This window comes from Terrapene carolina, unplaced genomic scaffold (assembly GCF_002925995.2).
Source record: "Terrapene carolina triunguis isolate 2854851 unplaced genomic scaffold, T_m_triunguis-2.0 Scaffold580, whole genome shotgun sequence".
NCBI classification, from domain to species: Eukaryota; Metazoa; Chordata; order Testudines; family Emydidae; genus Terrapene; species Terrapene triunguis.
Genome location: NW_020664931.1, coordinates 2,060,770 through 2,084,984, shown reverse-complemented (window position 1 = coordinate 2,084,984; position 24,215 = coordinate 2,060,770). Strand labels below are relative to the sequence as shown.

The window sequence follows — 24,215 nt, the reverse complement described above, 5'->3', positions numbered from 1 at the left end:
GGATACTTCTTGTTGCTGAATATGGCAAATAGGTCCACCTCCGGAAGTCCTCACCTTTGGAACATCCCACGAAAAATTTGACAGTCCAAATCCCATTTGTTGTCCTGGGAGAGGCACCTGCTGAGCATATCAGATGAGACATTCTGGACGCCAGGAAGGTAAACAGCTGAGATCTGAATCTGATGGGCTATACACCAGTTCCACAACTTCATAGCTTCACCACACAGGAAAGGGTATTCTCCCTGTTTGAGGATACAAAACATGCATGTCACATTGTCCATCATGATCTTGATTGATTTGACCTTGCTAAGCGATAGGAACTGAAGGCATGTGTTCCTGACTTCCCTGAGTTGCAACAGGTTGACATGGAAACAGACTTCCTGAGGTGACCATCTGCCCTGAGTTGTGAGGGAACTGAGGTGTGCTCCCCACCCTAACAGTGATACGTCCATTCCTACAGATACTTTTGGAGCTAGGTGGATGAAATCGACACCTGCATGCAGAGTTGATTTTTACACCAATCTAAGGAGCTCTTCATCAGAAAGGGAACTGAGACCGGTTTGTCCAAACTGTCTCTGGTTGAGAAATAGATCCTTCTGAACCAGTGGAGGTATAGTGTTGCATGCTTGATCATGAAGATGTAAGCTGCCATATGAACCAGGAGCTGCAATCACTTCCTTACTGAAGTATGAGGGGTTCCCTTTAATTGTCCCCCACCAGGTTCGCTGAAGTTATGAATCTGTCTGTGGAAAGGCATGAAGGTCCTGGCTGCCAGTGAATCAATTTATGCCCCTATTAATGGTATTCTCTGTACAGGAGCTAACGTGGACTTTTTTTTACGTTTATCTGGAGACCCAATTCCTGGAAGAGAGAAAGGGCTATATTGGTGGAATTAAGTACTGCTTTGTAAGATCGGCCCTTGAGATACAGGAAGACTAAAATTGCTTCTCACCGAAGGTAAGCAAATACTACAGCTAGAACCTTTGAGAACACCCTTGGGGCCGAAGGGAAGTACTCAGTATAGAAAATGATCCTGGCCCATGGTGAAATGTATGTATTTCCAGTGAGCAGGATGTATCGCTATGTGGAAATAGGAATCCTGCAGGTCAAGGATTGAAAGCCAATCTCCTGCCTCTAGAGAAGGGATTATAGCTGCCAGAATCACCATTCTGAACATTTGAGACTTTACAAATTTGTTCAGTTGTCTTAGATCTAAGATCCATCTCCACTCTCCATCCCTCTTTGGCACGAGAAAATACTTTGAGTAAAACACTTTCCCACTGTGAGGGGATGGGACCAGTTCTATCATTCCTAAACAAAGCAGAGAGTATGTTGATTTAGTATAGTCTTGTGAGAGGGGTCCCTGAAGAGCAACAGAGAAAGGGGAGGCAGGGAAGAAAAGTGGATGGTGTAGCCCAATGCTACACCCTCCATGACCCACTTCTCTGTTGTAACATGCTGCCAGGCCTGCTGGAAATAGGAAAGGTGGTTGAAAGGCTGCAGCTTGCAAACTAGAGTTGAGGGAGGAGTTGAGGCCTTGACCAACCCATCAACATTTTTGTTTCAATAACTAGGTACTCGCTGAAGGAAGATGAGAAGCTCTTTTCCTCTGGAATTTTTGTCTATTTCTGGCATTTTCAGTAGTTCTGTGAAATCCAGAGAACTGAGTCAGATATGATTTCTGGGCAGCTTGAAACCTGCTAAATCTCCTCTTGTTCATAGAAGTATATACTCGGAGACCTCAACGTTGCCCTATAGTCCTTTGGCATGTGCAGGGACTTAACTGTAGCCCACAAGAAGAGCTTTTGACCATGAAACATGAAGTCCTCAACAGTATTCCGAACATCTCTCAGGAACCCTGACAGCTAGAGCCACAATGCCCTGTGCATGACAACTGCTGTGTAGCTGGATCTAGTGGCAGCGTCTGCAGCATATAAGAATGTTTGGAGTGAGGTTCTGGCTAATAAACTGACCCTCTTTAAATGAGGGCCTGGAAGTGCATTCTGTGCTCCTGTGGAAGATATTCAATAAAGGTTGTAAACTTGTTGTAATTCATGAAGTCCTACTCTGCCATGATCACCTGATAGGTTGCTATCCGAAATTGGACGGTCACAGAAGAGTGCACCTTGTGGCAAAAAAGGCATAACCTCTTCTGGTCCTTATCATAAGGGGTATACCTGGAATAATGCTGTTTACTCCACTTGTTTACAACATCCACCAACAGGGAATTAAGCTAGGGGTGCAAAAACAAAAATTCTGAGTCCCAGGGGTGAACATAATATTTCTCATCCACCCATTTATAAGTTGTTGGTGGGAGTTTGCCACACAATCTTTGGTGGATCCAGGAGCACTTCATTAATGGGTAGTGCAAAGCGGGTAGGTGTTGCCAACTGCAGAATGTCCAAGAGCCTGTGTTGGGAGTCTTTAACCTCCTCAAGAGATATTTGGAGAGTGTCAGGACCTGGAATTGCCAAAAATCATCGGCCATTAATTATAGTGGACGCACGATTGCCTAGTCCAGAGATGAGAACAAAGGATCCTACCATCCCTAACGTGTATGAGGATCCTTGTACAAGTATTCCTGTAATGATATGTGAGGAACCCCACACTGATAACGAGATTATTTATTGGAGGACACTGAGGAGAATGCAGAAGACATTCAATGGAGGAGGGGAAGAGAAAATGGCAGAGAATCCTGTGCTACAGGGACGCAATGGTAATCTGGAAACAGGGGTCTCGGCACCAAGAATCATTCAGTACCCATAAGCAGTGGGGATTATGACTTATCTATAGAGTCCTACCAAATTCATGTCAATAAAAATAACACGTCTCACAGACAGTAAAATCTGGTCGCCCGCCCCCCATTAAATCTGGTCTTTTGTGTGATTTTACCCTATACCAGGGATTGGCAACCTTTGGCACGCGGCTTGCCAGGATAAGCACCCTGGCGGGCCAGACTGGTTTGTTTACCTGCTGCGTCCGCAGGTTCGGCCGATCGCAGCTCCCACTGGGATGTGCTGGCCGCCGCTTCCCGCCGCCCCCACTGGCCTGGAGCAGCAAACCGCGGCCAGTGGGAGCCGCGATCAGCCGAACCTGCAGATGCGGCAGGTAAACAAACCGGCCCGGCCCACCAGGGTTCTTAACCTGGCGAGCCGCGTGCCAAAGGTTGCCGATCTCTGCCCTATACTATACAGATTTCACAGGGGAGACCAGCGTTTCTCAAATTGGGGGTCCTGACCCAAAAGGGAGCTGCGGGGGCAGGTTGCAAGGTTATTTTAGGGGGTTGCAATATTGCCGCCCTTACTTCTGCGCTACCTTAAGAGCTGGGTGGCTGGAGAGCGGCGGCTATTGGCTGGCCGCCCAGCTCTGAAAGAGATGCCCTACCAGCAGCAGGACAGAAGTAAGGGTAGCAATCCCATACCATGCCATCCTTACTTCTGTGCTGTTGCTGGCGGTGGCGCTGCCTTCAGAGCTGGGATCCTGGCCAGCAACCGCTGCTCTCCAGCTGCCCAGCTCTGAAGGCAGCGCCGCCGCCAGCAGCAGCGCAGAAGTAAGGGTAGCAGTACTGCAAACCCCCACCCATCAATAATCTTGCGACCCCCCCCCCCACACACACAACACTGTGAAATTTCAGATTTAAATAGCTGAAATCATGACATTTATGATTTTTTAAATCTTATGACTGTGAAACCGACCAAAATGGACTGTGAATTTTATAGGGCCTGTAGCAGCGCCTGCTCCCGGCCCCTCCACAAACGCAGTCAGAGAGCAGCTGAAGTGCAGCACCCATGTCCTTTTACTGTTAGTGTCCGTTCCCACCACCTATTATTTACAGGTATTTACAGAGACCAACACTCTGGGAGACTACTAGCTTCCCAGCCAGCAGGGATCTAGAGCCCACACTCCTCCCTTTCCTGTCTCCCCCTGCTTCCTGTCTCTTAGCCAGCTTTATAGGGCTGGCTGGCTACCCAGGCCTACAGGTGGATCCACTCTGGTAATTAGGGTGTGGCCCTTCTGCCAGCCCAACTAATACCCTTATTCCTCTGGAACAGGGCTAACAGGGGCCTGGCTTGTTTCTCCTAGCCAGCACCCTGTTACAGGGCCTTACTCATCTAACACTGAAGTGTCTCTGGAGTTGCGGAATTCCTGCAGTACTGAACAGGTTGATACTAACTCAGTAGTTGAAGTGAATGGTATCAATGATCTGGAGCGTGTACGTGCCAGGTACGAAGGTATTTGGCACTTCGATTTTGCTGGTGCTGACAGAGACAAGTGTAAGCAAAGGCATTGATAAGTCTGATTTAGATGTTGCCTTTCTAGAGGAGTGTATATCCTAGGCTTTCCTGTCCTTCACAGACATTACTGGGGGTCTGCTGGAGCTTGCTTCTCTGAAATACTCTGGGATCTTGGCTGGTACCGGAAGAAGAGTCCTTCACCTCCATGGTACCAAGTTGCCAGATCGAGGCCTCCAACATCATAGACTTGGAGGGAGATCAGGATCTTTTTGGAGGTGGTTCCTTGTGGTAGGAGATAGAGCTCCTCTTCTCTGGAGCCTTCTGAAGTCCTCCCCATCTTAGGGGAGACCTTTGCTGAGGTTGAAAGGGCACTAAATCAGCCAACTGCCAGATGTACTGGCAGGTCTCCTAACCTAGCTGGTCAAAGTGAACACTATCATCAGAAGCTTCAATTTGGTCTCCTGATTCGTCCATGCCCTAGATTTGACAGCCAGGCAAAAAAAGATACACTTTTGGGAGATATGGGCCCTCCCAAGCAATGGATACACAGAGTGTCCATTGCTGACCAGGTTAGCCTCCTGAAAAGAGAGGCAGCATTTGAAAATTGGCAAGCCAGGCATGCCCAGCCAGGCCAACTAAGCTCCCTAGGAAAAAGAGGAGAAAAAAGAAAGGAAAAATCCAAAACCTCTCACTACTATCTAACTAATTCTATACAAACACTGAACTAGAAACACTGAACTAATTACAGAACAACTGCAAAACATGCTAAGGCACGCACAAGGCAGACATGATAGAGCTCCACCTCAGGCCAAGGTGGTAGAGAACAGAGCTATTCGCCCACACAGCGCTCTCTACACTCGGTGTGCGACACAAGGTTATAAAGAGCACATGCACGAGCTGAACTGACACTGCTAATGGAAAATCTCTGATCAAGGGCTAGAGAGGTGAATGCATACCTGAAGTGGAGCGTCTACAGGGACATCACTCAAAGAATGTGATCTAATTACTGCCATGTGAGACCAAAAAGCAAAAGTCATTTAATTGAGAATAACTCTTGGGCATTCCAGAATCAAGGCAAAGTCTAGGGACTGCCAGCAGAATCTTTCAAGAAACTGACAAAAACAGGCTCAAGAAAAGATGGTAATTTGGCAGTTGTTCAATCTGGAATGTGTTTGAAAAACTGGATCACTGCATTTACTTTGGGAAATGTGCAACTATGCACAACTTTCACATTTGAGCTATGAGGGCAATGATCAATTTCACAGAGATATCTACAGCTGTCTAATCTACAGAGTACCTCCTACACACATCACTACCAAGCAGGTGTACTCATTAGGTCACCCGCCATTTGAAGGAAATGGTTTCAGTGTAGTTACTACAGACTCGTTATGCTCTTCCAAATCTCCAAGCTATCACAGTGATGTCAGCTCTGTCACCATGTCATGGCCACTGAAGGGCCATAAACATCACAGCTGTGGCATAACTGGGTGCACAAGTAGACTTGAAAGCATAACACATAGGCCATCTTCCCACCCAAGTCATACCAGACCAAGATATATTACACACCAGGGCCATGAAATACAAACCCGAACTGTCAACATGAACCCAATTAATGTCCTCAACCCTGATAAAGTTATCCTCCGACCATAAAAATCCCACACACAGCAGACCTCTCATCCCTTCTAGAGAGTCAAGAAACACTATATCTAATGTGGCCTGTAACTGAGACCAGGTTTCAGAGTCTAACAAAAACCAAGGGGGGGGGGGGGGGACCACCCTTCTTCCTTGAAAAGGTAACTACACAGACAAATATACTACCCCTGCAGTTCACCACTCTGCAGCAGTTTCAGATTCCTCTCAACCACTCAACCAGCTTTCAACACAACCCATAACTGTAAAATGTCAACCAGTCCATAACTGCAAGCATTAGAAGGGCAGTCTTCATTTCAGCTTCTTATTAGCTCCTACTCCTTACTAGAGGGCACTGGGCTATAGGGGAGAAATAGTATGTTTTCACATATTGTGATCGTCTTCCTACATTCCAACACCTACATTTTTGGCATAGATTTAATACAAACAAGAAACAGATAGGGGTTCTACCCAGAATGTGTTTTACAAATAACCCCCTGAAGGAAGAACAGTTGACAAGCATACAACTTTGCAGTCATCTTCCAAAACTTAGTACAGAAAACATGAAGTTTAGATAGACTTGTAGTGACCCAAAATTCTCAGGAACACCACACAAGTCCTGGATAGAACAAGCCACCAAAACTCATAGTTCTTAAGATAAGCCAAATACTAGTTTACAAAGGTGGTATGGAGGAAAAATTGCATTTTTTAAAAAACAGAAAGTTAATAAACCTTGAAAATTTGAGAGCTCATAGGTAATCCCAGATCTTGCATAAAGCAATAAAAAGTTTGACATTTTCCATTTTTGTCTTATTCTTATGAGAGTCAAAGAGCATGTTGTAAGATGGGCCACATGTACTGGAATGCATCTTAAAATGATTAATTTCTTTTCATTTTGCTGTTAGAAATGCACTTTTTTGTTAACAGCTTCAGCAAGCCCAAAGAGTCTTTTTATGAAATGCTCCTACAGGTGTTCAGAGTTCTTTAAAATCAGACTAGTACAGCACAGTGCAAATGGCCTATACTTGTGGTTTGAATACTACCTCATTAAAAAAGTTACTCCAATTAGTTGGCTCATACCTGATTACTGGCGGCCATTATCAAGGTTCTCGTAGGTGCAGACTGAGGTTTACCACTTGGCATAGGCAATGCTGGTGGTAAACTGGCCATAAGATGAGTCGGTGCTTGCAGATTGAACTGGTAAACATTAGGAGTTGTGCAAGGTGGCGTATCAGAATCCTTTTGGCAAAGAAAAAGGGGAAAAGAAAAGCAACTTTACAGAAAGTACAGTATACACAGACTATGCATCTGTAAATGCAATGATTCAGTAACTGATAGTGTAAATACTGTAAAATCTGGGTTAAAGCCATTTCAGTGTGAAATTAAATACACGCTGGTGCTACATTTACTTTATGCAGCAGTTTTAAGAGTAAACTCTAAAAACCTGCATTGAGAAAAACAGTTTAACTATCAATCATGGTCTCAGATCAATTTCCACTCAGCTCAGACTACAGCCATATGTGAAATTAAATTCTCCACTCTCCCAAGTTAAAAGTCATGGGGACAAAGGTAGGAAAGAAGAAAACAAGGAGAGTAGCATTAGTAGATACACAGGGACTGGAATTTTAAAGTTCTGATCCTATACCAACAATTGAGCAGTTTGCTGGTAATTCAAGTTATTTGTACTTATCTGTACAGAAAAGTTACTCACTGGTAATTGTTATAGTCTTCTCCCATCCTACCCAGCAACAGCAAAGTTAGGGCTCCACCTACCAAGAAACAAGGAGACAGACGATCTGCCAGTCATGACTAATATACAAGCACCAAATCATCCACTTCCTTTCTGGTTAAAGATCTCTAATCTTATCTACTACTTTCCTTTGGAAGACAATGACACTGCACCAGGGGACGAGAGAAGGATTAAGGTTGATAGAAAGGAATACTATGACAATTACCTGTCAGTAATTTGCTTTCCATATGCCCTCTTCTCCCATCATGACCAACATCAACTATAGACAAGCGGAGAGCCAGAGGCGGTGGTCTTACTACTATGGTGCTTGTAGCACTTAACTGCCAACAAAATAAGCAGACAAGGACAGTTCCAGCTATTAATATCAGATGAAGATGCAAGGAGACAATCAGGTAGCTGTCTCAAATATTAATGATTGATTCTTCTACTTTGAGTCCAAGAAATTGTCATGCACCTTACAGAAGATTTTAGTCATTTGGACATAAGACTATTTTTAATCCACTGATGTCGTGACAAATATCAAAGAATGAACAGGTAGCTTTTCTAAAATTGTTAATGCAAGATGGTTTAATTCAGGGCTTACTTGACATCCAGGAAAAAAAAATCTTCATTTCAAAAGAGAAAACAAATATAGGTGCAACAGATACACCGATATGAAATTTATCACCAGACTAAGTGAACAGGGCAGTTGACTCCCTCTTAACATGGGTCACTATCCAGCTGTAAGCTCACATGGATGTTGTAAGAACTGAAAGGTTCCCAGGACTGAAGAATCAGTCTTATAACCAGATGCTCCAGGAGTATAATGCTAACAAATTTTCTTGGAGCGAGGAGAGGATTAGCCAGACACTCTTGGTTGACAGACATGCTTACTAAAGTGAAGACTGGTGTGTGATGATTTGCTAGGAGGCAAAAATTCCATAGCAGTCTGTTTAAAAAGAATTCCCAACTGGAAAGTTATGCAAGTGGGTCAGAGATGTATCTTCTACAAATGATGAGAATTCCATAATCCAGATAGTGAAGAATCCTCTCCTTTGATTTCTGCAGTAGAGGACCTGGATGACAATGCTGTCCATGTAAGAATTAACCATTATGTTTCATTCTGTGTCAGAAGGGGATCAGCAAAGTTTACAGAACTGAGTCAAGTGTATCCCAGGGCAATACAAGGTAGTGCCAGTGAGCTGGGTGGATTGGTATATAAAAATAGGCCTTCAAAACCCAATATTGGGTCGTGTAGAAATAAAGATGAGAAGCCTATCAACATCCAGAACAAGAGTACAGTCATCTCCTTATGAGAACGTATTGAACAAAGCACTTATCTAATGGGCTGCCACAGAAAAAGGAGAGGAAAAGAGAGAAACTCCCCAAGCACCTCTGAGCAGTGGGAAGAAGTTACTGTTGCAGACTTCGGAAGGCACAGAAAACAGTTATATCTTCTGGTCTGATTGCATCTTGAGGCAAAGTGGCAGAAGGAATTCACTCATTGAAGAAAGATCTTTGTATTCCACAGGGAGATAGTTTAGTGATAAGTCAATGCACAGGTGGCTATCGACCAGATCACAAACACGGTAATGGATACCTGCCATGCAACAAATGCAGGGTCTAAAATTCCCAGGCAGTTTTAAACATGCAACCTATGTGCTGTAGCATTATAACCCTAACAGGTAAGACAGCTAGACTACATGGATGGGTAGTTGAAATTTCACACTCCCCCGCCCCACCCCCCAATGCTTAGCTTTGGTGTTGGGTTAGAGGCTGTGTGTTGGGGAGTGGGGGAATTTCAATGGACAACAAGTCCAAGCAAAGACCAGAAGCTACCATAAATCACACTAATTCAGGTAAGGAGGCAAAAGCAGCAGGTGGGAGGATGGACACTGTTGGACCTGCAGCCCTTAAAAGATAGGCAGAGTTTGAACTCTGTGCTGTTGCAGTCAGTGCCAGATCATTCCAAAGGGAGGACCTGAAACAAAATTCCAGGGCAGTCAATCCACCAAGTAGGAGTAGTGGTGGACAGAGATAGCAGCCTGTTCCAAGACTAGAACACTCCTTTGAAATCCTTTTGAAGTCAGACAACCGCTGAGGGATAAGAGACCAGGGGGGGAGAGAGAGAGAGGAGAGCCAGTAGCAATGCCGGAATGGCTACTAAAAGGATATGTAGTTCCAGAAAAGCTGGACCAGCATAAGTCCATGGGGCCGGATGTGCTGAATCCGAGGATGCTAAAGGAGTTAGCGGATGTGATTGCAGAGCCATTGGCCATTATCTTTGAAAACTCATGGCAATCGGGGGAGGTCCCGGATGACTGGAAAAAGGCTAAAAAGTAGTGCCCATCTTTAAAAAAGGGAAGGGAACTACAGGCCAGTCAGCCTCACCTCAGTCCCTGGAAAAATCATGGAGCAGGTCCTCAAGGAATCAATTCTGATGCACTTCGAGGAGAAGAAAGTCATCAGGAACAGTCAGCATGGATTCATCAAGGGCAAGTCTGCCTGACTAACTTAATTGCCTTCTATGTTGAGATAACTGGCTCTGTGGATGAGGGGAAAGCAGTGGACGTGTTATTCCTTGACTTTAGCAAAGCTTTTGATACGGTCTCCCACAGTATTCTTGTCGGCAAGTTAAAGAAGTATGGGCTGGATGAATGGACTATAAGGTGGATAGAAAGCTGGCTAGATCGTCGGGCTCAATGGTTAGCAATCAATGGCTCCATGTTTAGTTGGCAGCCGGTATCAAGCGGCGTGCCCCAAGGGTCGGTCCTGGGGCTGGTTTTGTTCAATATCTTCATTAATGATCTGCAGGACGGCATGGACTGCACCCTCAGCAAGTTTGCAGATGACACTAAACTGGGAGGAGGGATAGATATGCTGGAGGGTAAGGATAGGATACAGAAGGACCTAGACAAATTAGAGGATTGGGCCAAAAGAAATCTGATGAGGTTCAACAAGACAAGTGCAGAGTCCTGCACTTAGGACGGAAGAATCCGATGCACTACTACAGACTAGGGACTGAATGGCTAGGCAGCAGTTCTGCAGAAAAGGACCTAGGGGTTACAGTGGATGAGAAGCTGGATATGAGTCAACAGTGTGCCCTTATTGCCAAGAAAGCTAATTGCATTTTGGGCTGTATAAGTAGGGGCATTGCCAGCAGATCGAGGGATGTGATCATTCCCCTCTAATACTGTGTCCAGATTTGGGCCCCACACTACAAGAAGGATGTGGAAAAGTTGGAATGAGTCCAGCAGAGGGCAACAAAAATGATTAGTGGGCTGGAGCACATGACTTATGAGGAGAGGCTGACGGAACTGGGATTGTTTAGTCTGCAGAAGAGAAGAATGAGGGGAGGATTTGATAGCTGCTTTCTACTACCTGAAAGGGGGTTTCAAAGAGGATGGATCTAGACTGTTCTCAGTGGTACCAGATGACAGAACAAGGAGTAGTGGTCTCAAGTTGCGGTAGGGGAGATTTAGGTTGGATATTAATAAAAACTTTTTCACTAGGAGGGTGGTGAAGCACTGGAATGGGTTACCTAGGGAGGTGGTGGAATCTCCTTCCTTAGAGGTTTTTAAGGTCAGGCTTGACGAAGCCCTGGCTGGGATGATTTAGTTGGGGATTGGTCCTGCTTTGAGCAGGGGGTTGTACTAGATGACCTCCTGAGGTCCCTTCCAACCCTGATATTCTATGATTCCATGGCCAAAAGGGGAGTTTCCCAAATTTTGGCAGCTGCTTGGCTTACAGGAATCCAAAAAGATTGCCCCACTCTCCTGAGAGAGGCAAAAGAGACTGCAGACAACATATAGGAGAAAGGGAATATATGGAAACACAAAGCTTCCAAAAATAGAGCCATCACAGTGGGTCTTACTGGTGGCTAATGGTGGCCAATACTCAAACCTATAGGCTCTAGAGGGGTCTAACCAGATGAAGAGCTCTCAGGCTATCATAGCCTATGTTACATAGGCAGAGAAACGAGACAATGCAGAAAGATGGGGCCCAAGACTCTGGAACAGTACTTCATGAGTGAGAGAGGACTGATTCTGAGCAGTCAGTTTAGAGTCCTGGGGGGTGGGAAATAAGTAAACTGAGTATTTCCCCTTTGGTATTTGCAGGAAGGCATAGCCTGCGTATTTCAAATTGGAGGAGAGATCAGTTCAGAGGCCATTCAGAATTATCCATGGGATTCTGGTGCTTGCTCACATCACTTTCACCCTCTGTGCTGAAAATAGTTATTCCAAAGCTGCATTGAAATTGTTTTAAAAGACACTGACAACTTAACTAAATACATGGGCTGAGACCTGTAAATTTCCTGAAGCACTTAAACTGGGTAAGGCAGACTGGAGGAGAGATTGGTCCCAGGAATGAAAATTTGTCATCTCATTTTCTTTTATCCTGACTTCTCCCCCAAACCAATATATTTGGGATGTAATAAAAGAAAGATTAGTATGCAGAGAGGGACCAGGAGGGAAAAAGTACCCAACCAACAAATTATCAGGCTTTAATCATGACCACTGCTTAAAGCACCTTACTGCTCAGGATGCTTCTGCAAGGAATTAAAGTAAAGCCTGTAGCACTTTATTAGGGATTAGGGGATGACCAGATAGTAGCTTAATAGATTTCCTCTGTGGTGTCCAGGCCCTTTCTGCTCAGAAGGCTGCAGTTAAGTTTGTTGAACGAGGTCTTATGTCATTTGGAATGCACTGAAAAGGCTTGTGACACACCACTTGACTCGGCTAGCTATGGAATATTATATGGAATATGGATATTTTCCAGCCCAGATATGTTGAACGAAATAAAGATGTTTTAATAAAATATAGCTCTCTCATAAGGTATATTTTCACTGCTTCTCATATCTAGCAAGTAACATAATATTGTGGATGTTCATGTGGAATATTCGTGTTTTTGTTCAAATTAAGTATAGAAGCAAGAGAATCTACCTTTAACAAAGAATTCTGCAGTAAGAAGAACTACCCTGTGCTCATGAAAGATGTTGTAGGGCTCAAGTCTTCTATTATCTAAAAAGACTGTCTTCAACTTAAGATGCTAGAGTTCCTCTGAGATTCCCTTCCGGCCTTATTCTGAGATCTGGATTCAATTCCCAGCTTCGTCAGACTTCTTGTGTGACTTTGGGCAAGCCACTTTGCCTCAGCTCCTCATCTGTAAAATGGGACTATACTAAAGCTCACATAGTTGTGAAGATAAACCCATTAGTGTCAGAAGCACTCAGATATTAGGATGAGGGGCAAGAATCTAGATTGGAAGCAGAGATTTTGGAAATTTTTGCTCAAACAACTGTGATCAGGAACCACATCCTTATGGAAAGGAAGTACAGGGAGTTAGCTGACCAATTTGAAGGGAAGAGTTCTCAAATGTCTAGCACGATAGGCAGATCCAAACCAACACACTACCCTACCAGAGGCTACCACCACATGACCTACAAGACACCTAAACAGGCCTGCACTTTTGACTCTGTTTAACAAAGGGACATAAAAAGTAGTTGCGACATGTTGCAATCCCAAGATTAGGTGATTCAGTAAGAATCTACGCTAAGAATCTACAAGAGCTGGAGCACCTGGTTTCTGATCAATGAGCTTTCTATCTTTGAGCAGAAGATGAGAAAACCCAAGCAGCAGATAGACATGTGAGCCAGAGCATCTGTTCCTTGGGGGAAAAGAATCTCACTTTTGTGGATGCAAGAAAATCTGAGGTAGCCTAGTTCCCCAGGTATCTGCTAAAACAGTTCCTCTTTCAAGGGCCGCTTCAAGTTTTCAGCTAAATACAAAAACAGTCTGGCCAAACAATGTCCCCATTCTTATATGGATTGTGTCAACTATCATCAGCCCATGAGAAAAAAATCTCTATTGCTTTAATGTTTAGACTTCAACTTCTTGTGACTCCTTGGTGACTTATGTAAGACATGATCATATTGTGTGATTGAATTTCTTCTCAGCTGATCCTGAGTGCCAACCTGACTACTCTCTAACAGTTGTTTAAGATGCAGGCTAACATGATTTTTAAAAAAGCACACTTTTGTGCCTGGCAAGATGTGGCCAGGTAGTCCATAGATTCATCCCCCCAACATAGTAATTAGGAAAAAAGTTTGTCCTGGTTTTGGGACTGTAGGCCTTTTAGTTTTTTTGTACTGGGACCTTACAGTTGTGATCAAGTACATTGGCAGACCAAAGCAGCTTTAAAGTCCCTTCTCAGGGTGCTTTTTGCATATAGCCTTCTGGGAAGGAATGCCCTCAACAGGAATTACCATGTCTCTGAAAGGGATACCACTATTACAACCACCTTGGGTAGGACAAGAAAATCATTTGACCCTGGTACCCTGCAAGACTTATGGGCTTGAGTGAGCCATCTTCTTTGGTGGGAGTGTCTCACTATCCTGAGTAACTTCTTCAAAAGAAAAATGAAGGGAGGATGGCAACTTCCGCTTCAATTTTGGATGACATATTTGCCTTTTGTGTTAGTCTGTTCAGCCATTGCCATCATCTGGCAGGCTTCTCAATGGCAATCATCCACTTTCTCCCCATGGTTTGAAACAGAGAAAAATAGTGTCTCCTGCTTCCTTGTCTCAGTGTTATGATCCAAATTTAAATGGTTTCATTTTTTCAGAGTAGCCACTAGAACTTGGTGAAATTTTTAGCTTTTGGAGATTTTTATTCCCTTGTCTTTCAAAAGGAGAAGGTCATCAGCAGAAGACTAACTTTCTATCTAAAATCTGCTTTTGGGTTTTAGCCAATAGCCTAGTAAAGGGGTCCTGAATCCCAACACTCCTCATCTAATATTTGGAGACAAAGTTAACAGGTGTTTTTCTTAAGCGCTTCAGAGGTCTTCCTGTTGAGAATGAGAGAAAGAAAGGATGCTTGAGTACTTGAAACATTATTTGAATACCCACTTAAGCCTGGAATGAGTTGCTGGGCCTTATCTTTAAAAGGTAAACTAGACAAGTAGTTTTGAACCCAATCCTGAGAAGTCCTCAAATTGTCAAGGATAATTCTGTTTGTTGAGTCCGAAAAGATGAGGATAAATTACCATCTTGTGAAGTCTCAGATGGTGCAGAAGAATACAAAAGCCCAAGCAAGCTATGCAGACCAAACCTGATCCCCTCAATATTGTGTTTTTTTGTGGTCAAGAAGTTACAGCAACACTCCCCGCTTTCACAGTTCCTGAAAGGGACTGCTTGCAGGTGAACTGATCTTTGGCTTGCTTCATTTCCCAAAAGGACTAAAATCTGGCAATTTTGGTCACTTGAAAGGAATTGGAGATTTCATGTGTTGCTGCTCCAAAAAAATCAGCTTTAAGAGCTAACATTGCAATGTATAAAACAGGAGTGCTGAACTGTCAAGCTGCTTGTGCTTCCAGAGGAAAAGAATCTGGCCTGAGGGTGAAAGGAGTATGGTCAAGCCCTTGAGTCCTGTGGACTAGATGGGACTGCCTGTTTTCAGTAAAAGGGTACAGCTCATGTATGCACTTCAGGGAGAAGTCAGGATCCAGAAAAGAAGATATATTGGGGAGAATGGAATTTTCCTATGGATTCCCTGTAGGCCCTTTTTAGGTAAGAAGTCTCTGCACCAAAGGATTTTTCCTTGTTGCTCTTCTCCATTCTTTCCCCATTGTCCACATTACCCTGTGAACTGGACTTTTTCCCTCCCTCCCTTTCCCCTTATTTACAGAAGTGATAAGTAGTCAGAGAGAGGCCAAATGGGAGCTAATTGAGGCATAGGGTTGCACTCCATACTTCCAACCCAGAAAGAAAAAAAAAAAACTGGAAAGGAAGCAAGCACACTTGTGTTTATATGTTAATACTTGGTTATTACATAGCTTTTTTCATACCAAGATCTCAAAGTGTTTGATAGAGGAAGCTAAGTATTACAAGGCAGCAATGTGAAGTAAATTGCCCAAAACCGCACAACAGTTCACTGACAAGCAGGAATAGAACCTTGGTGGCCTCACTCCTAGTTCAGTGCACTAGCCACTTCACTGGATTCCGCCTTCAGATATGCTTTGAGGGATCATTTGTATGAGATATATGAATGAAGACCATCATGTCTCTTTCCTACTTGGTATGAGGAGCCATAACACTGTCTAATCATCACTTGAGCAAAGTGAGAAGGAGAGATACCCAAGAAAGCTTTTCTATCCACAGCAGGTTATGAGGTACGGATTTTATGAACATGTGCTATTATTATTAATTATTATTATATAGTTTTCATTATAAATGCTTTTTTTAAAAACCCACAGATTTTACAAAGCCTTCATATTTAGGACTGCAACTGGCCATTTTCTCTGCCTGGAAGTGAATTTTTTAAATTATGGGAAGGATCATTGTAAGAAAAAAGTACTTTGAAAAGTAGCAGGGCTAAAACAAGAGTAGGGGACTGAAATTGGTCAGTCATTGAGGATTAGTGCCTTTACTTTGTTTGGCGGGGGAAATGTTAACAAGATTAAACTGAAAGTTTACTGAATATGCCAAGTTGGCCACTACTAAGATTTTAAAAATATGTATAATACCCTTTAATTTCACCGCACACTCTTCTGCCAGTTCTGAATGTGGGCTGTTAAGCTCATTTGCTCTTTTGTTGACATTCAACATATGTAAACAACCTTAATATTAGGAAAAGGAAAGATTTGCAGGCATGGAAAACAGTGCCCCTCAATTTTAGGATTTCTACAATTTGTTGCATTACACAACATTCTGTAAATATTATGCTTTAATTCAAGTAAATTATGTTTTATTGTGAAGACAGAGCCCAGAAAAAGCCAACAGAAAATGCAGAGAGATGCCATACTCCAATATCACAGCTGTACAATTGAACTCAATCAACAGGTGTTGCATGTATCACATTCTCCTTTTTCTGTTCAATGTTAACTTCTCATAGACTCTAAGGTCAGAAGGGACCATCATGTTCATCTAGTATCACCCTCCTGCAAATTGCAGGCCACAGAACCTTACCCACTCCTGAAATAGACCCCTAATCTATGGTGGAGTTAATGAAGTTCTCAAATCATGGTTTAAAGACTTCAAGTTACAGATAATGCACCTCTATTTTCTACCTCCTGAATGCAAGCTTAATATTGTTTTAATGTAAAGTATTGAAGTGTACATTTAGTGCAAATGCTTGCCCTCCCTGAACTGGACAGTGTCTTTCTCACGTGTCCTTGATACAGGGTGGAAATGAAACTAGTTTTTGCATTCAGATTACCTCAAAGACACAAAGACTTCTTATAAACTAGTGAAAAGTGACGAAGAGTCCTGTGGCACCTTACAGACTAACAGAGAAGTGGGTATTCACCCACGAAAGCTTATGCTCCAATACATCCATTATAGTTAGTCTATAACAGGGGTAGGCAACCTTTCAGAAGCCGTGTGCCGAGTCTTCATTTATTCACTCTAATTTAAGGTTTCGCGTGCCGGTAATGCATTTTAACGTTTTTAGAAGGTCTCTTTCTAAAAGTCTATATTATATAACTAAACTATTGTATGTAAAGTAAACAAGGTTTTCAAAATGTTTAAGAAGCGTCATTTAAAATTAAATTAAAATGCTGATCTTACGCCACCAGCCTGCTCAGCTCGCTGCCAGCATGGGGTTCTATTCACCTAGGCCGGCAGCGGGCTGAGTAGGGCCTGCGGCCGGGACCCCAGACCTAGGGGGCGGTGTTTCAAGGGTCAGGGCAGAGGGCTGGGGGAGGGGGTTCAGGGCAGAAGGCTGGTGTGTGTGTGTGGGGGTTCAGGGATCAGGGCAGAGGGCTGAAGTGTGTGGGGGGTGTAGGGCAGAAGGCTGGGTGTGTGTGGGGGGGTTCAAGGGTCGGGTCTGAGGGCTGGGGGGGTGCAGGGCAGAAGGCTGGGTGTATGTTGAGGTGTGGGGGGGTTCAGGGCAGAGGGCTGGGGGTGCAGGGCAGAAGGCTGGGTGTGTGTTGGGGTAAGGGGGTGCAGGGCAGAAGGCTGAGTGTGGGGGGGGTCAGGGCAGAGGGCTGGGGTGCTCGGCTTGTGGGTGTGCTCCCAGCCCCCTGCCCTGAGCGGCTCATGGCAGGGGGCTGGAAGGGATATGCCCTGTTCCACCCCCTTCCCCCAGGCTCTGTCCCTACCTCTCTCTGCCTCCTCTACGGAGCAGGAAGCACGCTGCCACTCTTCCCCCTCCCCCTCACTAGGGCCATCAGCTGATTGGTGCAGGGAAGGAGAGGAGGAGGGGCAGGAAAGCACCATGCTGGGGGAAGAAGCGGGGGTGGGGGGAAGCTTGGCTGCAGCAGAACCAAGCTTCTGCCTCCTGCCCCAGCAGGGGAGAGCAGTGGGCGGGGGGGCTGAGTCGGGCTGGGGCCTCATCAGGGAGCTGCGTGCCACTCAAAATCGGCTCCCGTGTCGTGTTTGGCACGCGTGCCGTAGGTTGCCGACCCCTGGTCTATAAGGTGCCACAGGACTCTGTCGCTTTTTACAGATCCAGAATAATTCGGCTACCCCTCGGATATAAACTAGTGAGCTCTTCACTGCAATGGTGTTGCAAAAGCCCACGATCATTCTGCTTGTTGATTAACATCCCCAGAGGACAAGTGTGGTTCTCCCAACCTCTCTCCAAACCATGACTACTATTGAGTACCCAAGGTGGTTATTAGCTCAACTCCTATGGCCAGCCACATTCTTGATCTGTAGTGATTGGGATGGGATTGAGGTAAGGCACTTGGATTTCTTCTATGGCCTGAAGTGGTCACTACCTTCTGTTTTGTAGCTAAGTCACATCTGTGTCAGGGCAGTAAACCTATTGGACAGTCTGCCCTCAGAGCACTCGAAAAATGCTATGGTTTAATCACCAACAGGGACAGAGTGTTCTTTTGACAATCAATGATTTGGGTGGTCGTATAAAAAAAACCTTTTGTTCTCCATCCCTAGGAGCGCTCTTCTCAGGCTCAGTCCTCACAGGTCATCTTGGTTGACAAGTTAATCTGCAACCAAGGAAGCTGAAGGGAAGGTGGGTGGAGCCAGGGTGGCAGAACTGTTTGAATCGGATCACAGACTTGCAGATAAGGCCAGAAGAGATGACTGATCATACAGGTCAGCCTACATAAGAGGCTACAGGACTTCCCCCGAGTTAATTCCTGTCCGAAATAGAGCATGTCTTTTAGAAAAACATCCAATTTTGATTTGAAAATTTCCAGTGATCAATTGTTTAAAAGATCTTTAAAATTCCTATGGTTTTGTGGAAGACAAGGAGAGATATTTTGCCTTTCACCACAGCTTCAGTCAGATCTTAAACAGATATATCTCGGGTGAACAGCTTGGTTCATTGTGGATGTCCATGCTCATCAGCAGATTACATTACCTCCTATTTTAAGGAAAATGCCTATTATTTTGCAGAGAAAAAAACTGATTGGGTTCAGATGGTCCATGAGAAGATGAAACAAATTCTTCATCTATTTTAGTTCCTGCCAGGAGTGCTCCACAGGGCTGAGGAAGTTTAGTGTTACCACCTGGATCCACATCCTTCCTGGCTGGTGAACTGCGTAGCCCATTTCTAGTGGAGTGTCAGTGCATCAAATAATGGAAGGCTGCCAACTTCTTAAGTGCATCCTATGCTGCTGTGGAATTACCTGCTCACTTGTGAATCATGTTCTTATTTATTTTGTTCTTATTTAAAAATGGGCACTCTTGACTTCAGTCTCACATTTAAAGTAATAGACTGCACTCAGGCAAGGTAAGGGAACAGGGGAATGTGGGAGGAAACTGTGCAGAGGCAAGGTGAGGAGTAGGAGACTAAAGGGAAGAAGTGATTACACATTCATAAGGCAGAAGAATGACAGAAAGATAGGTATACCAGTTCCCCTAACTCAAAATGAAAGGAATATTCCAAGCAGCCAGAGCAGGGAGATACATGTTCTGTATAAATTTAAAGTTGAATTTTGAACCTGAAATGAACACAAATTGGGGATGAGCTATTAATTGGGGATTGGTTCTGCTTTGAGCAGGGGGTTGGACTAGATGACCTCCTGAGGTCCCTTCCAACCCGGATATTCTATGATTCTATTATTCTATTTATCCTTGAGACTAAAAACAAATGAAAAACCATGTATTAACTTTTTGAAGTTTGATTTTTTGGCATCTGTTTCTGAATGCTTGTGGTTGGCACTACTGCTGAAAGGAGCCGACCATTTGATGACAACCTGACTAACTGTTCCTCTGTGCTTAATCTTCAATCTTAATCGCACAGGAAAGATGGTGACAAGTCAGCTGTCTTATATGCCTTACTTTCCTTGATTTGTGTTAATCTGGATAGGATACAGAAACTGCTTTAGTCTCCTAATAACAGATGAAGATCAAGTATCTGCTGATATGTAGCTCAGTTGCCTTTCATACAGCTGATGACAAGGTGATGTACCTCAAGGCAGAAGGATGGTGCTGCCTTTTGTGGCTCTTACCATTTCAGAATGCCTTCTAGAATTTCTGTTTGGCAATGGTGACAAGACGGTATAGTGAAGTCATATGAACCTCTGAGAAGTGGGGTTTGTCTGCTAGGTGTTAATTTCTTTTGCAACTTGGGAGTCTCACCACATTCCAAATTTGTTTTAGCAGCTTTTAGGGGCAGTCAAAACAGGTGCTCTTCATTTGCTTCTGGCCAAGCGCTTGAATCATCTCTCCAGATACAGATCTACAATGGTTCATGGTTTTGACACTAGTAAGACTAGATTACTGCAATGTGTTCTATTTAGGCACTACATCTTTAATCCATTCAAAATCTGTACCTGGCCCAGAATGCTGCAGTAGGCTTGAGCTAAGTATATCATTATGAGCATATTACAATGGTGCTTTATAAGCTATACTGTCCACCTGTGGGTTTTGGTGTGGAGTTTATAGGCACTGTTATTGACCTAAAGAATCATAAAAGGATGAGGGGCTACCTAATGACAAACCACCTCTTTTCACGTCATACTGTTGAAGTTAAATTCAGCAGTGGCACAAAATCTCAATATGAGAAAGTGCTGATAGCATGGCTTTATTCATGAGGGCTCCTTGGCTTTGGAATTTAAACCCCACCCCTTGGTCCAAAAATAGTAAGTTTATTCACTTTCATGGCATGATGTGAGGCTCATCTCCTCATGCGAGGCTCTATGAGGAAGATTTTGCTCGATGGGCATCATCAGGAAGGGGTACTTGCCCCACACTTTTTTGCTTTACAGGTTACTGATCGTTTTATATCTGCTGATGTTTTAAAGAAAACTGCAAAGAGTGCCTAGAGCTTCAGATAGACTGTTTAATTCTTACAGTTACAAAGAGGGTAAGACAGCTTGTTACTGTCTTATGTTTATGTTTTAGTAAGTTTGATGAAGACACAAGAACACAAAAGAATATCAACTTATTATGGCAGGCTAGAATGATATACTGAAACTTTACTTTAAAAAAAATAAAGTAGTGCACTAAGTGCTGCTATTTTAACTAATAGACCACTGTAGCTTTATAGAGGAACTTTCTGGTAATTTAATCTATTAAAGAAGGGGAAAAAAAAAAAAAAAAAAACCACTTACAATATCACTGCCAGAGAGTGATGATACAGAAGAGGCAGATGAACCTGAGGACAACTGTTGGGTACTAGTTAATGACAAAGCCAAGTGTTGGTTGAAGGGTGATTCAGAGCCTCTGTTCTGTTGTTCTGGAGTTATGTGCTCTCTTACTTTCATTCTATTGTCTGTTGATAAAAACATAATCATCATTTAGAAGCACATGAAACCTCATCACCTTGTAGTTTAGAAAAAAGTATTTCCCAAAGTTGCATTAACTAGCTAACGTTAAAAGTTTTCAACAGCAAGAGTCTGAGGCTACGTCTACGCTGCCCTGCAGTTTGGACTATATGGGACTGAATAACTGTGTGCACCAAAGTGCTATGGTAACTCCCATATGAAGACACGGAGGGAATGAACTAAAAGGTTCCTAGTTCGCATTACCACAGTTACCTTTAACAAAGATTACAATAATGAGAACTAGAAACCTTTTAGTTCATGCCTGCAACATCCACACGGGGGAGTTTCAGTGCAACACTGTGGTGTGCACGGCTATTCACACCCCCATAATCCAAACAGCAGAGCCACATACGCAAGCCCCCCATCTTGAAATTAATTTCAGATGCATGAGACCTTACTGCAGAATTTTGTGAATAGCCCAGTACAGAGGACATATTTACAACTGGATCAGTCCAAGAAAGTTCTTTTTCTGTATTTCTTGGGAAGTATTTTAGTAATTTGAAGCTTCTGAGATCAACTCCTGTACTTACCAATATCAGGTGACAGACTACTTTTGCCTCCCCATGTCTTTTTAATCCATGCTCTGTAGTCAATCACTTCCTGTGTCACTTTGATGATTCTACCTAATGTGCTAGAAACAAAGTTATATTTGTAGACCAATATAAAAACTGAGTGGGGAAACAAAGAGGTTAGATATTCAAAAACTGTATTCTACATGAACAACTATTCAAATGAACTAGATTGATTTAAGATTTAAAGAGGTGATGAAGTAACCAAGGTATTATCTTAGCTTTCATGACTTCGTTTGCTTACTATTCAGTTTAAGCCACTGGCAATGCAGACTTGCTATTAAATGACATCTGTTGCACTTCCTACTTTTACTGGTGTTAGTGACACTATAGTTGAAATGGACTCTGTCAGAAACACAAGTTTCAACCAAACTTTTCTGTAGTAACACCTTTAATAATTAAAATACTTGTACCTGATAAGAGCACCTCAGAGGTTACAAGTATTCCCTAGGGAAACTACATAATCATGGCTTCCTTATATCCTTCATGGAGTCTCAATTAGACTACAAGTAATTCATGGAGTAGAAACCTCAGTTAATACACGTCTTGGTCTCAGACTGGTTTTGACACTGAAAGACCTTCAATCTTTTGCCATAGATTTAAAAAATGGGGGAATTAAAGGATATTAAATCCCTACAAATAATGCATAGTATTAACGTTCAGCATACAGCTGCTGGGAGACACCAGGAATAGAGAAAAACTGGGGCAAATGGTGTGGGATTGCCTGGCCACTGAACTCCAAGAAGAAAAATTATATTTCTGGCAACTATACTATTTAAATTTATTAGAAGCAATCCTAAATCTCTGAGATTTAGACTGCAGAGGTAACACCTACAAGTTTCTTTGATGACCAAGGGGATATATCAGGACCGGGACTACTTAAAGACTGAGCCCAAGGAGGGCTAGAGACACACCACCAGAAGAGTACTGAGATAGGCCCTGGTAGACTGTATACCCCGGAAGAGGTCTGTTCTGGTTCACATGCAGACAGTGTGCATGACTCAGCTGGAGGGCTGAGTCGCTGAAAAAAAAAAAAAAAAACACCTGAAAACCACTAAAAGGGGTCACCAGAACTGAAAGAATGCAGACACACTCAACAAGAGCAGGCGCTCATGAGAGGTGAGTGCCGACCCTGTTACATTTGGTACTAGCAGTGGGATTCTTCAGACCAACCCCTGATTAACAAGGGGCATGATTATGGAGGAGATGATCCACCTGTTGGTGGCAGGCCAACAGCAGCAGATAGCTGCGGTGCAACAGCAGCGCACCCAGACCCTGCTGATACATCTGATAAAGAACCTGCAGAGGCAACAGGTAGTCAAGTTTGCGACACAACAGCAGTGGTGGGAGATCCACTCCAAGAAGCAGGAGCAGAAAGAGACACTTCAGTCACATCACATCTGGCAACTTAGTGGGTTTAGCAGGCGAGAGGCCTGAAGCCCAGCCACGGAGATGTTATGGGTGTGGGCATTTAAGAAGGGCTTGCCCTGGCAGGAACAGCAAGGTTTAATTGCTTTTATTGTGGAGAGCTGGGCCACATAAAAAGATTTTGCCCTTTAAAGGGCTGGGCTTAATGCAAGGGGAAAGGCAAGGGCCTCAAGGATAAACCAGATGAATAGAGGATGCTGGTGCAAATCCCTATGAGTTAGGGGTAGGTGCTCCAGAACTGACAAGGGAACCAGGCAAGGGTGACTCTGGGCAGCAGGACAGTAGGGCTATTGCAAAGGCCCCAAGAAATACGCAGCCATGGCCAAAGCAAGGGAAAAGGCTGTGTGTTTTGCCTGCAGGATGGCAGGGCATTTAAAGAGATATTGCCCTCTCAGAGAAAGGAGGGGCAACAAGGGAAAAGACGGCTATCCCAGGCTGAGGCAAGAATGAGACAGTCAAAAGAGAGACTGGGTGGGTTTCTCGGCCCTCATGCAGGAGAGACCAAGATGGCACCCTAGGACCAGGAGGGTTTGGGACCAACTAGGTAAGGAGGCAGAGGAGCTGGGAACCAGAGGAAGGATGGCAAAAGGGGTTCAGATGGAACTCAAGTACAGGATAATATAGGGACCCAGACAGATTCCCAGGAACAACAGGATACAGATGGGACCCCCCCACAGATTGTCAAGGTCACCGGTTATGGTGGGAACCCAAGTTGGACCTCACAGTGAACAGGTTAGCACAGGGACTCAGACAGGGTCACCCGAAGGAAAGAAGGTACAGCAGGCTGGTTCTATGAATTCCCTCCTAAGTGTTGACGAGCTAACCAAATGGCTGGAGTCAGGGCCGGCTCTGGCTTTTTGGCCGCCCCAAGCAAAAAAAAAAAAAAAAAAA

The 24,215-nt window shown here is 43.9% G+C and overlaps 1 protein-coding gene across 4 annotated transcripts in view; it reads right to left on the bottom strand.

The window, feature by feature from the left end:
- Positions 1–24,215, bottom strand: part of TENT4A (terminal nucleotidyltransferase 4A) — a 97,151-nt gene that overhangs the window by 12,060 nt on the left and 60,876 nt on the right. For 2 of the 4 annotated variants that reach the window (XM_024200695.3, XM_024200696.3), the window contains exons 9-11: positions 21,858–21,958; positions 21,115–21,275; positions 6,945–7,103 (exon numbers count right to left, since the gene is read on the bottom strand). In XM_024200695.3, coding sequence (XP_024056463.1) covers positions 6,945–7,103; positions 21,115–21,275; positions 21,858–21,958 — 421 coding nt within the window. Of the gene's footprint in view, positions 1–54; positions 243–6,944; positions 7,104–21,114; positions 21,276–21,857; positions 21,959–24,215 lie in introns of all 4 variants that reach the window. The other 2 variants (XM_024200698.2, XM_024200697.3) reach the window with 2 other exon arrangements.